The sequence below is a fragment of the Mustela erminea genome, chromosome 1, assembly GCF_009829155.1.
Source record: "Mustela erminea isolate mMusErm1 chromosome 1, mMusErm1.Pri, whole genome shotgun sequence".
NCBI classification, from domain to species: domain Eukaryota; kingdom Metazoa; phylum Chordata; class Mammalia; order Carnivora; family Mustelidae; genus Mustela; species Mustela erminea.
In genome coordinates, this window is record NC_045614.1 from 41,889,987 (window position 1) to 41,908,399 (window position 18,413).

The 18,413-nt window shown below is 37.3% G+C and overlaps 1 protein-coding gene across 1 annotated transcript in view; it reads right to left on the bottom strand.

Annotated features, from left to right (window-relative positions):
* The window catches only part of CNTN3 (contactin 3), a 336,483-nt gene that overhangs the window by 234,590 nt on the left and 83,480 nt on the right, over positions 1-18,413 (bottom strand). Inside the window, exon 2 of the mRNA XM_032325229.1 lies at positions 15,607-15,741. Within this exon, the coding sequence (XP_032181120.1) occupies positions 15,607-15,661 (55 nt within the window). The 5' untranslated portion in view covers positions 15,662-15,741. The remainder of the gene's footprint in view (positions 1-15,606; positions 15,742-18,413) is intronic.

The window sequence follows — 18,413 nt, forward strand, 5'->3', positions numbered from 1 at the left end:
TTCCCTAACATCACATTGCAAAATACCTTGCACATGATAAGCTAAGTGCTTGCCAAAAAATGATCTTAAGAAAACATATATTTATGCTTTAGGACAGAGGTCGATACACTACACCCATAGGCCAAATTTGACTGCCATCTGTTTTTGTACGACCCATGAATCAAAAAAATAATGTTTGACGACACATGAAAATCATATGAAATTCAAGTTTCAGTGTCCATCTATAAAGTTTTATTGGAAGACAAGATATGTTCACTTGTTTATGTATTGTCCATGGCTGCTTTCACATTTTAACAGCACAGAAGTTACGACAGAGACCATATGGCACACAAAGCCCAAAATACTTAGTATCTAAATACTGCATGAAAAAGTTTGCCAACACCTGCTTTAGGAAGGAATATGTCTAAGGGAGGAATAATGACTTTCCATCAAGATAGACATGCTTTTTTTCCCCCTTAATACTACCATCTACCTTTTCAGGCAAGTCATTTAAGTTCTCTGAGCTACTGAGTTATGGAATGATATCAGCATTAAAGGGGTTTTGATTAAAAGATAAGTAATATTGGCCGCCTGGGTGGCTCAGTGGTTTAAGCCTCTGCCTTCGGCTCAGGTCATGATCTCAGGGTCCTGGGATTGAGCCCCATATCAGGCTCTCTGCTCAGTGGGGAGTCTGCTTCCTCCTCTCTGTCTCTGCCTGCCTCTCTGCATTCTTGTGATCTCTGTCTGTCAAATAAATAAATAAAATCTTAAAAAAAAAAAAAAGATAGGCTACTTGTGACCTCTGTCAAATAAATAAATAAAATCTTTAAAAAAAAAAAAAAGATAGTCAATATTTTAATGCAGTGCAGTACAATAAATGAGACTTGATACTATGGCCTCTTTTTGCTCAGTGCCTGCATCAAACTTTTGATTACATCTAATGGAGGAATGGTAATTTATGAGAAGGTAGTCTAATAAATGGCTTCGCTCATTAGAGCGCCCTATCTACAAGGCATTGTCCTTATCTTCACACTAGTTGTGAACACTGCCACCTTGTTCAGTTATCTCGTTTGAGCAAATAATTTTAAGTATTATGTCTAAGACAAAAGGTCCTTATTAATCTATGGAGGGTGATAACTTCAAAAAAACATGGGGCGGGGGGAGGAATCTTTATAATACCTACTGAATCAGTTCTCACTGGGAGACAATTCTGCAACAGGTATTACTCTCCTTTCTGTCTTCAAATAATTACTCACCAAAACAGTATCAATGGGAAACTCAACCAAAAAAGCAGGAAAGAGCTTTCAAAAACCCCATGAGGCAGGAAAAAAACATTAGATTCTTTTATATCAGTGTTAGTCTAATGTTTATTTTCTCTCTTCTCCCATAATAGGAATAATGGACACAGCACTGAGTATTCTAAATTTGCTTTGCTGCATAAGCAAGCAAAAAGGGAAAAAAAGGCATGTGTGGCATCGTATATGCTGCAGAATCATTTCTTAAGTAAAGATAGATGGCTACTCAGAAACCCATGCAGTACATTGTTCAACAGCCTTTCTTCCTAATTATCCATATAAATAAGCTCTGTATATGCCCCCTTCATGTGTTTTTTATAGATATGTCTGAGCTTAAATATCATTCACATGTATCCACACACTCACAGGATGGGAATGAAAAGCTCTCATTTCCTATTCAAAAAAGTCAGGGAACGTATTTTAAAATCTGACAAAAGAACAACTTGGAAATGAAAAACTGATCTGGAGACTAAAAACCCAGGAGTTCTACTTCAAAAACTTAAGGCTGATAAAAACACACATACAGATTGCCATCTGCCTTTACAAATCTCCCAGAGGCACATCCAGACGGCACTTGATATTGCAGAGGTTCTAAGAACAAGAGGACCATGGGACACTGCCATGAAAAGTGAACAGGGAAATACCATCCCCAGTATGCATATGTTCTTTGAATAATACTTAGTAGTGCTTCATGTCAACAGGCAACACCAAGCAATGTCACAATGGCAGCAAATGATCCCAGAGTGGCCTGCATTCCTTAAGTCCACCAAGAGCAACGTTCATCAGCCTTCCTCATTCATAGGATGGAAACAGCAAATAACGTTCACATGCTTGGAATAAACCATGACTAAGTCACCAGAGCAATGAAAAAAGGAGCCTACACATGTCCCTCTCACATATCAGCAGACCCTATAAAGTAATCCAGGTAAAAAACTGAAGTCACAGGTTCAGAGAATATGGATTCACGAGTCACCACGCCATTGCGTGCCACCATGCCCCGTTGCACACTTCCGCGGTCCTTGAGTTTTCTTTCTTGACCACCTTCCACAGACAAATCATGGGCCTCTGACCACTACACATGAAGTCTAAGAAAAGAACAGTTTTTTCTGTGTAAGAGTCTCCCAAGGTCACTCATCACAAGCAGGGGTTCGGATCTACCTGAACGAAGAGACAGTGCTCTCCTTTTTTTTTTTTTTTTTTTTTAAACTGTCCTTTTAGTTAAAAGGAACAAATTGCTTCCTGTTTAAGTGACAGGTGGGAATATTACTTTTGTCTCCAGCGGTCCCATAAATAAGAAGAGTAAACCCAGGAAATATAAAAAGAAAAGTAGTAAGTCAAATACCAAGATAAAAGCTTAATTCCTTAGCTGCCAGGCAGAAGCTGGAAGAGGAAGCATTTGGGAAATCTAATGGGCTGCTAGAGGAATAGGAGGTTTTCTGCCTTCCTTTCCCCTGCCCCTCCCCCCATCCTGCCAATAAGACTTTTATTGTTCTTCTCTTCTTTGTAAGCAGTAAATATCCACAATGCAGCATGACCAAGAAGCTCACTGTTTTACACTCAGTACATGCTCTTCAGATACAGACTGTTGTGCAAACATTTCATTATCACCAGTATTTTCATCTCAACCATGTATCATGAATTTTATGAATAGTAGAACTGGAATGACACGAAATTTCACAAACATGCAGTGCAATGGTAGAGTTATTTTAGTTTCATTTCTTGCATCAATGATTTGATTAATGAAAAAAAGTTAATAAATAATAAGGTTACAGAATCATTTTCATGTATATGCTTATTTAGTGATGAACAGATGAATTCTAACATTTCATCCATGTCTGTAAGTCATTTGCCTTCTTGTTTTCATTAACACTGTTCAGAGAAATTAATGCGGTATTCCTTGTGGACATTGGGAGCTGCCAGAATACTGGCAATCAGTGGGCAGCTACCAAAACTGGCTCAGCCTCTCCTTGCCACAGTTGAAAAATAAAAACTCTAGAACCTATTTAGTAATGTGATATTGCTTGAAAATGATGAAAGTTTTATCACAAAACATAAAACAACTATCTCTTCCCATAGTTTCTTCAAATTACAGACATAGATATGTACATATGTTAAGATGTGTACATAATTTGATTCTTCCCTACCACTTACTGTCCTCATAAAGTAATTTGAAATTTAAAAATATCTCTATCAAAAATAGCATCCCATGATGCATATCTAATCACAGAATTCTTTCACTTGACATTGTCTCAAACTTAAAGTGTCGGCTGATGTTCAAAGAAAACAACATGCAGAAGTAAACCTAAATTGTATCTGCATATCTCATTCATGAGGGGGAAAAGAAAAGGCACATGAGAAGTTAGGGCTCACTGACAACACAAGAACAAAGAGCCTGGCTAGTTTTCAAATTAAAATATTCTGCAGGTTTTGAGTTGGGGTTTGGATCTGAAAGTAATGCAGAGGCAGAACTGGTTCCTCTGAATGGGCAGTTTTTTATGTCTAAGATTTTAATTTACACATGTCAACGGCCAGGGTTGGGGTGTGGGTGAGGCTCTCAACGGATGGGTGGTCAATGACAGGTCGCTTTAGGAAGTCAGGGAAAGGATCCCCAAGGAATACCCTTGCAGGCTTTTTCACTGCTAGAGTGCTTGAATGGTACATTAAGCAAAAAGAAAAGTTTTAAGACTTCAAGGAAACAGAAAATAGAAAATATGTGGAAAATGGATACTACAGAGTTGACGTGAAATTAGAGAAAAACACATAAACTCCTTGCATTGTACTTGCCAGTGAGGACAACCAAGGAGTGGTCATTACTTTTATGCAAGCTTAAAGACATGGACTGAAACTGGAACAGTGAAGAAATAAATGGTCTAGTTCCACACATGAGTATTTTATATAATCAAACGCATAGAATGATTAGCAAGATGGTACAGATAGAGAATGAAGGAAATGCACACTATATTTAAGAGCCCAATCTCCCAAACACTCAGCAATATGTAAGATAAATCACCAAGAGTTACTTGAAGCAATAACATTAGTACATGCTCACAATCCATTCCAGAAAAGCCATGTAGGATTTTTTAAAGGGAAAGACAAAATAGACACAGAAGCCAGGACTAGGACTTATTAATGATCAATCCCATTGAAAAACAAATGGGATTCTGATCTCCTAAGTCATTTGGCACACCAAGGCAAGTTCTGGTTACATATTACTAATGAAGTGTCAAGTATTTTGACTTAGAGTAGCTCAGTATTGAAAGAACCACTTTCAATAGCCCAACCACCCTGGGACGCTTCAGTTTCTATCCATTCTCTTAAGGCTCTTCACCTTAAGGGTAGCTGGAAGAAGTAGCAAATATACAGAAGTGGTTTTAATTGACAAATCCTTCCAATGTACACCTAGGCTGTCATGCACATATACACCATGCATATATACATCTTCTGAACGCTGGTCAAAAACAATACTCTCCGGAAGGAAACATTGGTTCTTTCTGTAAAAGGACCAATGTTCAACACACCCTACCCCAAAAAGGCTTAGTGCAGTTCAAAGCTTCATAGGGGGGAAATTTAGGCAATCTAGGTCAAGAAGCCACTGAGCCATGAATTGGTCATGTGACTGGAGGGAAAAGGGCCCCAATAAGCCACACTGTTCTCATTTATAAGATGGGCATGGCCTGGAATACACAAGTGTATATACAAAACTATACGCATGTGTATGGATATAAATAGAACCCTGTTTTATCAAAGATTACTGTTATCAATGTATTTTCTTTCTTCCTTACCAAGTATTTCTTCCTTAAAAGATATGCACTCTGGTAACTCAGCCCCCCCCCCTTTATTTAAGGGTTTATTTATTTACATGAGAAAGAAAGAGAGGGAGAACGTGAGTGGGGGGAGTGCATGGGGAGGAGCAAGGGAGTGGGAGGGGCAGAGGCAGAGAGAATCTCAAGCAGAATTGGCACGAAGTGTAGAGCCCAATGGGGACTCGCTCTCACAACCCTGAGATTTTGACCAATGTTAAAACTAAGAACCACATGCTCAATCAACTGGGCCACGCAGATGCTCCAATGGCTTATTGTTCACAAGTCTCAGTAGCTTTTTCTAACTCCATCTTCTTCCAACTCTCTTTTTTCCTGAAGTAATTCCTCAACTTCCACTTTATCTTGCTAACCTGGAGGAGCTCTTCCGTATCTTTGCTCTGTCTTTCCTTTCCTGTCATATCTGCCCCTGGGTTTGGTCTACCTCCTGTAACTCTCCATCCATTAGGCTTAAACAGGCTCCCCAGTCGCTATCACAATGAAAACCCCTCCCTGTCTCAATCTCCTGCTGGGATACCAAGTGCTCCCCCCACAACCCTCCCCCACAACACTGGAATCTACTCTTGATTTTTACAGACTTGCAGCTCAAACCACCCACTCCTTGAGCATTTCAAAACTCAGTATGCTCAAAACACATCCAAATTCTTGCCTCCTGTGTTTATTATTTCTTTTAATTGACTCATTACCTCCCCGCTCAATTTGGAAACCTCAGAAGTCTTCTTCGATAATCTCTTCTCCCTCACCAGGTACAACCATCCAGTTGTTTGTCATACTTTTTCAGTTTTAACTCTGTAATTTCTCCCATCTCCCACCTTACCTTATGATTCCAACTGCCCTACTTTGGGCATAAGTTATCCCTCACTTCATATACCAATAACCCCAAAGTGGGCATTTTCTTTAAGTTTTTCTTCCTTCCTTTCTATCCTACAAATATCCTTTGGGGACAATGGTCTTATAGCAAATTCAAGACTCTATCTGCTTAACAATTTCTAGCCCTAGTTTCCAATGGAAATATGACTCTATTTGATACCATATCATATAATTGAAATTTGCTGAGTAGAACCTAAATGTTCTCATAAAAAAAATATGACATATATAAAATTTGCATTGTTTGGTAATAAAAAGGAAAATAAAACAGGTGAAATTAACTTTAATCACCCAATCACCCAATATATTAATATTTTTCAATATTCAGTCAATATAAATATTGCTATTGGGATGTAATCCATTCATTTTTCAAAATATGTCTGTGAAATTCAGTATTTTACACTTAAAACAAATCTCAGTTTGGATTAGACATACTTCAAGTGCCCAATAGTCACATATGGCTACCATATTGGACAGTGTAGATCTACAGAAATAACAGCTTGGGTTTGAAATGTGGTTACACTTAATAATGGCATGTAACTTTAGGCAAGGTAGTAATCTCTCTGTACCTCAGTTTCCTTCTATTCTATAAAGTAATAATATTTATAATAATACCTATCTCAAAGGGTCTTTGCAATAATTAAATAGATTAACAGAAATAGATTGCTTAAGTTGGGACTGACATGCAAGAAAGCCTCAATATACATTAGTTGTCATTATAATCAAAGCTATTCCATACTTGCCATGGATAACCAGCAACCAATTCTATGTCATACTTTTCTCCACACTTAAATAATCCTTCTTGCCTTTTATGGGCTGAATGTCTGTGTCCTCCCCCAAATCATATGTTGAAGCCCTATCCCCCAATTTAACAGTATTAGGAGGTGGGGACATTGGGAGGTAATGAGGTTTATATGAAGCCATGAGGATGGGGCCCTCATGAAAAGATTAGTGTCCCAACCAGAAGAGACCAAAGAGCTTAATCTCCCTGCCATGTAAGGACCTAGAAAGAAGACAGGTGTCAGCAAGCTAGAAATAGTGACCTCACCAGGAAGTGAATCAACTGGCACCTTGACCTTAGATGTCTCAGCATCCAGAATTATGAGAAATAAATTTCTGTTTTTAAAGCCACCAAGCCTATGCAGCTTAAATAGACTAACACATTGTTCCATTCTCTTAGGTTATGTCCAATTTTAACATAACGGTTATATCCATGGGCTGTGGAGTGAAGCAGTCTTCTAGACTGGTTTGTAAATTCTGGCTCAAACTTTTGTTAGCTATTTGAATTTTAGAAAGTTCCTTAACTTGTCAGAGCTATCAGTCCCTCATTTATAAAACAGGAATAATAACAGTATAAAGCTCAGAAGGTTGCCAAAGGAATTAAATGATATAATCCACACAAGGCCCTTAGCTCAATGCTTGGTACCAAGTAAAGCACTCAATACATGTTCACTCTATTTTTATTTTAAGAACCAGGTCAAATGCTGTCTTACCCATGAATATTTTTCCTTCTTCATTTTTTAAAAAGACTTTATTTATTTATTTGACAGAGAGAGATCACAAGTAGGCAGAAAGGCAGGCAGAGAGAGGTGGGGAAGGAGGCTCCCCACTGAGCAGAGAGTCTGATGCGGGCCTCGATCCTAGGATCCTGAGATCATGATCTGAGCTGAAGGCAGAGGCTTAACCTCCTGAGCCACCCAGACACCCCATCCTTCTTCATTTTTTTTTTTTTAAGATTTAACTATTTATTTGACAGACAGAGATCACAAATAGGCAGAGAGGCAAGCAGAGAGAGGAGGAAGCAGGCTCCCTGCAGAGCAGAGACCCCGATGTGGGACTCAATCCCAGGACTCTGGGACCATGACCTGAGCTGAAGGCAGAAGCTTTAACCCACTGAGCCACCCAGATGCCTCCCTTCTTCATTTTTTTTAAAAGATTTTTTTTATTTATTTGAGAGAGAGAGAAGCACAGCAGGAAGGGATGGAGAGAAAGAGAGAGAGAGAGAGTCTTAAGCAGACTCCATGCAGACTGTGGAGCCCAATGTGGGACTCAGTCTCACAACCCTGAGACCATGATCTGAGCCAAAACCAAGAGTTGGATGTTTAACCTATTATACCATCCAGGTGTCCCAACGTTCATTTCTGTAACTTCTCCCTTCCGAGAACTTCCATTCCATTCTAGTCTCTTTCATCAGCATTTTTTTTTTAAGATTTTATTTATTATTTATTTGACAGAGAGAGAGATCACAAGTAGATGGAGAGGCAGGCAGAGAGAGAGAGAGAGAGGGAAGCAGGCTCCCTGCTGAGCAGAGAGCCCGATGCGGGACTCGATCCCAGGACCCTGAGATCATGACCTGAGCCGAAGGCAGCGGCTTAACCCACTGAGCCACCCAGGCGCCCATCATCAGCATTTTTTTAAATAGGATTTTAAATCTTAGCATTTTTCTTCTCTCACTGTTTACATGTGTCTCCTTTCCCTCCTAGACAGACAGCAACCCAATCCATCTAAGCCTCCTCAATACCACTTATCACAATGCCTTACACAAGATCGACACTTGGGAAATGTCTGCTGAATGGCTGTTCCAAAAGAGAACCAGGGTTGCAGTGTGTGGGATAAACTGCAGAAGGGAAGAGAAAGAAGGCAAAGAGATGAAGGGCAAGGTTAGGGCAATAGTTCAAGTGAAAGATGATAAAGACTGGAGCGGACTACGGAAAACTGAGCTGCAAGTGGAGAAAACAGAGAACGACAAGGAAGTGTCATTTAGGGACACCCTCCGTCACAGCATAAACACTGCCTTCTCGCTACTCATCAGTATGTTCATAAGATGAATGCTACTGACCAAAATCAGGATTCCTTTGGTAGTGCCTTGTGTAAATGCATACACATGGGTTTGCTTATGCGTGTGTTCATGAATTTGCCATTATTCATGAGTTAATAAAAACTGCATCTGTACACAGCAGAAACCCAATCCTTTTAGCTCTGCTAAAAGCTCACAGAAAGACAAAATATACCCAGAGATACTTAAAAACACTTTTATGTGATGAGTACTTTAAGACAGCTTATCACTTAGGCAATAGTCAATTAAGTTAGTTTGAATGAGCACTGCATTTCCAGGAGTCAGTTAATTAATCAACTGATACATTTGCGACAATAGCTACTTTAAGAGCTAAATAAAATTGTGGGTTTTATTTAATCTTATGCGTTTCCTGAACTCTAACAGCATTTCCAATGCACATTATTTTGTAAGTCCCTGAAATGTTTTCCTAGTCACCCTCAAGCTTACAAAAATCCAATATGTGGGGTTATCAATGATCAAGGTTATAAGAACAAACTATGCCAACAATGCCTGCCTTGTTTTTCTCCAGATTTTCACATTCATACCCTGATAAACTGTCAAGATTTAAATGGGATAAATGAAAAGCATTTCAAGATTTAGGGCGCTGCAAGTGAGGAGGATGATTTGAAATAAGTTTATCGGTGAAAACAAGGAGGATGTCAAGATTTATAAGCATAGATCAGCGTCATCTCCATTTCACTAGTATCAGTGCCATCAAATCATATTACACTGCACGCAAATACCACAGAAGAAATGACAGTCATTGGAGTTTATGGCGACAGTTTACTTGAAGTGCTACATGCAACACCACACACTCATTTTCTCAGTGATTACAAGGGTGGCATCATTAAAGCAATTGAAAAATACCCCTCAATTACTTCAGGGAGGACTTAAAAAGTTTATTCTGCTTTGAAAGCTTTCCTTGGCCAAGACGGGATGAAAGATTAGCACAGAAGGTGATTCACATTAAGGTGACAAAGACCAGGATGGATCATGGGATTCGGGCACTCAAAGATGTCGTGTCCTGTGCCACAAACTATTGCCTTTAAAACAAGCAGAGACTATGATTTTCAAATGCAGCCCAAACACGTGAATTTTGTTTGTATTGTTCGCGGATGTTGTCCATTACTAAATCCATACTATTAAAGGAAGCCAAGGCTCATGTTTGGTGATGATATATTTTATCTTTAATTACGTAACAACAGTTCTTAAAAAATTATTTAATCGGGACACCTGGGTGGCTCAGTGGGTTAAAGCCTCTGCCTTGGGCTCAGGTCATGATTCCAGGGTCCTGGGATCGAGCCCCACATCGGGCTCTCTGCTCAGCAGGGGGCCCGCTTTCCCCTCTCTCTCTCTGCCTGCCTCTCTGCCTACTTGTGATCTCTCTCTGTCAAATAAATAAATAAAAGCTCTAAAAAAAAATTATTTAATCAATATGATCTGAATCATCTCCTAAGGCGTAATCTATGGTCTCATCTATGACACATTTAGGGACATGATGAGGGGCATAGGCTGCCTTCATAATTCTTGAAAGAGGCAAATAAAGTTTATGGGTTAATAAGGCTCTGCAGAATAGAGACTAGGCTAGGTTACGGGGGTTGGTGTGGTTGGGGGGGTGGTGTTTATTGCTTCTTACACTATTTAAGCCAGGACTGTAGCTACGTAGGTATAACATCACTGAAGAGCTGGTTTCTTCTGCTATCTCTGATCCATAGGCACAGAATCAGCATTTCCCTCAGGCTGGTTTTTCTGATTACAGGATGGCCACCTGCAGCAATTAGGATTTTAGGATTCATCACTTAGACACAGTAGAAGACAGGGTACTTTCCACAAAGTTTGAACAAAATGTTATGGCCAAAAATTTGCCACAAGCTTAGCAATTGAGGCCAGTCACTGGAGCAAATGAGATAGGTCCATCTTTGGAGCTTTGCATGGTACCAGTCTTACCCAAGCTCCATGGCTGTTTCATACTGCAGAACAGAGTAGGTGTTGGAACCACCACCACAAGATCTACTGTCAGGACAACTGAAGATCATCCTCCCTTCTCAGATTAATGGCTACTTATTTTCACAAGTAGTTTTTAGGTATTATAAAGTGCCAGAAGAGAAGAATTTGATGAAATAAGAACCCCTTGGAACTTTTACAGAAATATATTTTCCATATGGTGTTTTAACTAGGCATCAACAATGATTTCAGTTATCCAAGGAAATATCTCTTTCCAAAAGACTTATATTTACTCAACTAGTCCTACTAGAGGATTAAAATGAAAAACACAATAGAATATAGTCTGTAAAGTCTAGAATTTCCACATGCATTAAGGGCTTGTCTATAGTCACCAAGCAATGTCACGTGAAATCTGAACTCATCCTACAAATAACTTAGTATATGAAGGCAATCCATTCTCAGGACGTACTCCCATATGAAATCAAAAAGTCCCATTATCTTAATTCTTTTGGTTTCCTGTTGGGGTAGTACATGGCAAAAAACATTTGTAAAATGGCCAGGTTTTTTATTTCATAAATGTCTAGATTTATGGTGTCCAAAATAAATAAAAGGCAAGCTACACACATACTTTAAAGTTTCCAGGATCCACATTTAAAAAGTTAAAAGAAACAAGTAAAATTAATTTTAATAATACCTTTACTTAACCAAATATATCTAAAATATTATCTTCTCAACATCTAATGAATATAAAATTACTGAGACATTTTAAATCTTAATATTTTTGGTACCAAGTCTTTGAAAAACTGTGTGCAGTTTATACTTACAGTACACTCATTTTGGACTAGCCACACATGGCTAGTGGCTTCCATATTGGGCAGTAAACATCTACAGTTTCTAATATGGTTAAGCAATTAACTAACAGGTAATTAAGTAATGAAACAACAATCTCCTTGAGTTCTTGATGATTCTTACTTCATGGCTTATACGCTGGCTTTATTCCAAAAAATAAATTATTGAAGTAGTAGGTACTACCGATTATAGTAGGGTACTATACTTTGATTTCAAAGACAAGTAGACATCTTGATATAACCACAAAGATTAGGAACATCACTTAAAATCTTAGAGACTGTTCTCCTTGTCTCTAAGATAGAAGTAATACTATTCTATCTCACTATTTTTGTGAATTAGAGGAGCTAAGTAAAGGGCTTCCACAGAATGAGGTCCATCCATTAATATCATTAGTATTATTAACTTTGTTGTCATTACTATTGTTCCTTCCTTTCCTGGCTTCTTCTCAAAATGCAGGAGGGTTCTCTTTCTTCTTAGGTCTCCGGCTCTTAAACTTTTTTGACAGCAACTGAGTGAGAAATACATGAACTATCAGGACTCAACACACATATTAAAAGGAAGGCTTTAGAAGGATTAGGATATTGTTGGATTTTTTTTTTTCACTGCTATATTCCAAAGGCCTACAAGTGCTCAGCAGAATATACTTACCAAGTGACCAGTGCATGCTGATAGATCCTACTCCAACCCTTTTTAATTCTAATTTACCCATTTTAATAAGAAACACTGGTCATGATCCACTCGGTTGACTTTTTTACCCACTACTTAGTGGATAAAAAATTAAAATTTAAATTTAAAAAAAAATTTTTAAATTAAAAATTAAAATTAATTAATTTTAGTGGAAAACTGTAACCCATGCTTTGTTCTGGGTCTTCATTCCACTCACGAGGCACACGTCTTGAGGTAAACCGAGGTAACTTGCTCTAAACACAAGGCGATGTAGAACCTTCAAGTTATCCTCAACTCACCCTTTTCTCTCACACCCCACAACTATCCTACCAGCAAAGAGTCATGATTCTACCTTCAAAATAAACCCAAAATTTGACCACCAACCCTACCACCACCCTGAAGTCAGCTGCCGTCACCCTTGACTGATGGCTGCACTCTTAACTAGTGCCTCTGCTTGCTCACTTGGCCTTCTACAGTTAATCCACAACACGAGGTCCAGCAAGGCTCTTTTAAAAAATAAGTGAGATCAAATCACTTCTCTATTCCAACCATGCTATGGCTCCTGGGGCCATTTAGAATAAAAGTTCTAAATTTCTCAGTCATTTACTTATTTTCTGCTATATCCATCCCCACATTACCTCTTGGCTCTCACCTGTCGCTTCCCTCCTGGTCCAACCAGGCTAGCTTTTCAGCTTGACATATGTTAGAACATTTGCATGGACTGTTGACTTTGCCTGGAGCTCTCTTCTCTAAATATCCACAAGGTCAACTTGCTCACCTCTAAGTCTTTGTTCAAATGTTAACTTCTTGATGAGGACTGATCTTATTTAAAATGGCAATCCACATCCCAATCTCCCACACTCTCACCATATTTTGCTTCTCTTCCCCATTGCACTATCATCTTCTAACTTAATGCCACATTCCACCTCACCATGACAAAACATAAATCCCACAAGGACAAAGAGCTCTGTCAATTTTCTTCACTGAAGACAATGTATGTTGCATAAACAGATGCCAAAAAAAGTATGTTTGAAGCCTAATGGTTTTTTGTTTTTTTTTTTTTAAGAAAATCAGTCAAATGCATCCTAAGAAAAAGTCCTGGCCAGAAATTACTTTTGCCTTTTTGCCTCTTTGTTGCAGGAGGAAGCATGCAGAGACAAAACAGAAAGAAATGGAAAAAAATGTATAACATAATGGAAATTGAAAAGATTAAATATGAGAAGATAGAAAATGCAAATTGTCAAACATTTGCTGTGTTTATCTGGTTTATATCATTGGCTGAACACCACTCTAAGTAAGCAAATTCCCACAAAGTGTTTTTGCTTGCCATTTGTTGTAAGACAGTCCCTATATCATGAACAGAGTTTCAATTTTAATACATAAAAAATGACCCATATTGATTAGCAAAATATCACACTCACAAACCTCTTAACCTAAATTTTATAGATCCTAGAGGAGTACCAAAGTATGTAAAGAACTCTATACAATCAATGTTCTTTAGAAAATTGGTAAAAGTCCAATTCTTCTCTATAATTATAAAAATTACCACTTTTCTAAATAACTCTACCTAAAATTTATCATATATTAATCCAATTCTTTCCTACAAATCCTTATAGATTTTTTATCAACATATCCAGAGGATCAAGTTGACCTTTAATTGTTTTATGATGTCTTAACATTCTAGCAAAATGGACACCACTTGTTCTTATAAATTTGCTCAAAAAATATGTAAAACATTTCCCCAAAATGCTGAAACAATCAATGCAAACTGGACATGGTTAAAATTACAATGGAAAATTTTAAGCCATTGATAAAGTGATCTTGTTTTCTGTGGCTACACTTCCACTTCCTGCGTTTATCTTCTTTTCAGTTAGTTGGGAAATTTCAAGGTTGCCCTATGAAACTTGATGTGGTGAGTAATAATATTGCGGTAGTACAATCCCTTTCATTTTGGTCCCCTCTACAACAATAAAACTCAAATCTGAAATTATGTAAATGAAAAAAAGAATCCAAGAAATGGGCATTTTAGTCTTGATATCTGTGTTATCTTTCTCCAATGATCACTTGGAAAGGCAAACATCTATAAATACTTGACCCTTCTTCCCTAGATGCAGATTAGTGGCAGTCAAAGATAATTTAGAAGCAAGACTGAGACATCACAGGGGAAAACCGATTTAAAAGAAACAAAAACTTCAAAAGTTGGAGGTTTTATTTTATAATCTCTTACTGATTATGAATTTTTGCCATATATTTTCATTTAAATACGTGAAAAATGTTTTAAGTTTGACATAAGAGCTTAAAAATCTACACCAATAAATGCACTTCTTCAAGTAACATGCTTAATCTGACAATCCATTTGTCCTCATTCCACATCAATTTTGCATTCTTAGAAAAGAAAAGTGACAGACTACTTTTGTAATTAGTTTCCTTAGGTATCCTAAAGGAATTGTGCTTAGGTAGAAAACTGGTTGTCTCCTCAAGAGATGGACACTGAATTTTTTACAGGGTGATGATCTCTGGAACTTATTTTCAGAGGGATGGGTCAAACAGGCAAATAAAAGGAAACACACACAGACACATGGACAGAACAGATACAATAAAATGGTATAATATTCAAATAAAAGCAAACATAAATGGAATGTATATACGTATTTACTATTTTTTCAGTTTTTTTTTAATGTGCTCTTTAATATTTCTAGTACAAAGAAGGAAAACAGTAAGGAAACCAAAAAAATTACATATACCACTTTATTTTTAAAAATTTTTCTTTTACTTTGCTACTCTTCTAGAAAACAAAACAAAAAGGAAATATATCAAATAATTTATGATAGATGCTTTCATATAACTGCTATGTGACTCATTCCTTTTTCTATTTTGCTCTAGATTTAAAATTTTCAAAAACTAAAAAAGAAAAAAGAATGTTTTTGATTCCTAAACTAAGTTGTTTGCAAGAGTAAAAATCATATTCTTTTTTAAGATTGTATATGAAAATACTGGCTTTTTTTAAAAAGCTTATATTCTCAATTGTATTCTAGAGATTACAACTTTTAGCTCCTTCTGGGAAAAAAGTCATAAATTAACATTCTCAAATTCTGATTAACTGTTACAGTTATCATACTACAGTAGGTTTGTATTATTAGGCATCTTTGCTATGGAGATAGAAAGGCTTGTGAAAATCAGGGAATTGGGAAGAGAACTGATTTTCAGAAGAGGAAATTAAAAATTTCTTTATGGGAAAAACATTTGCTTCTCTTTGCTACTGATGGAGTATAATTTCAACATTTAAAAATTATTTAACATATGGCTCATGTATAGTTCTAACCTCCATTTAGAAAATACAGCTTATTGTTACCTCCTAGGCAGCCAATGAATGAAAGCAGGATCAACTGTTTCCATGACAACATCATCTTTAATTGCCAAAAGCAAGAGTAACTCTTGTCCAGTCTCTGATGAATAGAATGCTTTGTCTTCAGGTAAATCCTTTAATCTGTAAAATATATGTACAAAGAAGTTAGACTTTAAAAAAAAAAAAGCTGCTTTAAAAAAATACATTTTCTTCTTTTCATAAAACTGTATCATTCACAGCCACTCAAAATCCTAAAATGGAAAAAAAAAATCCTAAAATGAAACAAATCTTTTGCGATACAAAAGAGAAGATTTATGAAATGTAGTTACTTTAAAAACAGTTTATGTGCAGCACCTGAGTGCCTTAGTCAGTTGAGGGTCCGACTCTTGATTTCAGCTTAGGTCATGATCTCAGGGTTATGAGATCAAGCCCATCTCTGGGGTTCAGAACTAAGCATTGAGCCCACTTGGCATTCTCTCTCTCTCCCTCTCCCCCTCCCTCATTTGTGCTCTCTCTCTCTCTCAAAAAAAAAAATTAATTAAAAAAATAAAAACATTTCATGTAATTGACATGCAGTTGGAAGCAGGTTCACAGAATTATAAATGTTCAACAACACTAAAGCATTAAATATTAACATATCAAATATTAAAACTTTTGCTAGGTAATAATTAGAACAAATAATATATTACCCTAAAATTCTAACCTTTCTCATTTGCTCTAATGATAACATTTTGGTAAAACTAAGAGTCAAATATGAAGATATCTTGAATATGAAGATATCACTGTCTCTGAATCCCTAATAAGACATATAAATTATAGATAGCATTATCAATGTTCATATTAAGCCTATTTTTTTCAGAGACAATTATAAAAATCCCCCAATTACATATACTGCATAAAACAGATCAAAAAACGAGAATGGTGGAGACTGTTCAGTCTGAGAATCTTGAAAATGAAATAATTTTTTTTCCTTTCTTGAATTTTCATGAACTTGAATGTGCTGATTAAAGAGAAAATAATTATATGGATACCTTGAATCATTTTCCACGGCCATTTGAAACTAGTTCAAGTTACGATCAATGATCAAGTAGGCTAGATCTACACACCTAAAATTGAATAATCTTTTCTGGACTGCTGAAACACAGCTGGTTTCATACAGGCGAACTGATGCTTTGACTATCATCCACGTTAGCAGAAAAGGTATAAAACTCTGATTCAGCAGTTGCTATGGATTGGGCTGTATTAGTTGTTGCTGAACCAGAGATAGAAATCTCAGCTTTCTCAAGACAGTGGTAGTTTACCAAGGGATCCCGATTTGTGATGTGATGTATTTGACTGGAATCAAGTGTGTCCAGATAACAATTTTGATAGTGAAAACATGACAACTTGCAATTAATTGTGCTTGTACATAATATCTTAAATCAGTCATTCCTCTAGTAATGTTGTCCCTGTGCACTTGTAATCTAATATATGTTCTTGCATGGGAAGTAAGATGGAGGTTGTAACAAAAATTCCAGAATTTGGGTATGATTTAATCCACAGGAATCTGAAACTGTAGAAATACAATTGGGAACTACTGTTCTAAGAACAGCAAGTTAGTAACTTTTACCATCATGGGATCTGTGACCATCTCTCACTAGCCCCATTACTACAAACTGCATATATCTTGGGTTCCGCTAACACAAACACTGCTAAATGAATTCAGATGCAAGCAGCTTACTTGGATGGTAAAGGACAAAGAGTCAGGGTATGAAGAAAGGAGACAAGGGGAAGAAGGAAGCCAATAAAGGATAAGAAATAAAGCCACCAATCCCTATGTTTGACAGGACCTTATTCTCACTGGGGAAACTCTGAAGGTCCAGACCCAGTAGAGTGTATGCCTCAGAGTCCTCCAAGACTTATTTGGAGGTGCCCAGAGTTATCCTTGCCAATGGACAAGGAAGCTGGAATATTTATACAATAACTCTCATTAGTTACGATTTGAAGGCTATTTCCAGGGAGTTTTACCCAGCACTTCTGGGTAATGGCTCCAGAGGCCAAAAACATGGCTTCAGGTAAAGAAATGTATATGGTGACAACTGAAAGCAGTGTGTGCACTGACATGATGAAAAACTAGAGGGTATATGTGGGGGAGATGTAGTGTCTATTACAGTGGGCCCGTGAACCTGAGAGTTTTTGAAGCTATTTTCCATACCATCAGATCCCAAAAGACTGAGGATCAAAATTACTTAACGATTTAAGCACACAAGTGAGGGCACACTTTCTGTCATTATCAACTGTCACACTGCTCAACCTTTTCCAGTGGCTGAGTTTCCCCACTTGCATCAGAGGCTTTCAGATACCAAGCCTTCCTTCTTTTATTTCTTCTCAGTCAGTGACACATTTTATGTCCATATTGTTTTTTACTAACTTGAACGATAACTGAAATCATTCGAGATTACATTTAACGTATAACTGACATCCATAAATGCTATAATCTCCTTGTAATCACTGAGCATGTAAGGAAAGTAGTCCAGAAACCATGAGAAGGGTAGCACAACTATACAAACTCACACACACACATACACATGCGTGTGTGTGCACAAAGTAGAAAGGCAAGAAATAAAAAAGAAAAAAAACTTTCAAATACAATGGCAGTCATAAAAGGCACGGAAACATGAAATGCAATGATATATGTGATGCGTCAGATTCATAAAAAAATTGAGAGTGATTGCAAGATCTATTAAAGACTGAAGGCAATGGATAAGTCTTGAACAGAGGAAAAGCTTGAGGAGTATAACAGTGACTGGACTGGTATCTCTTCCTCTGAGGAC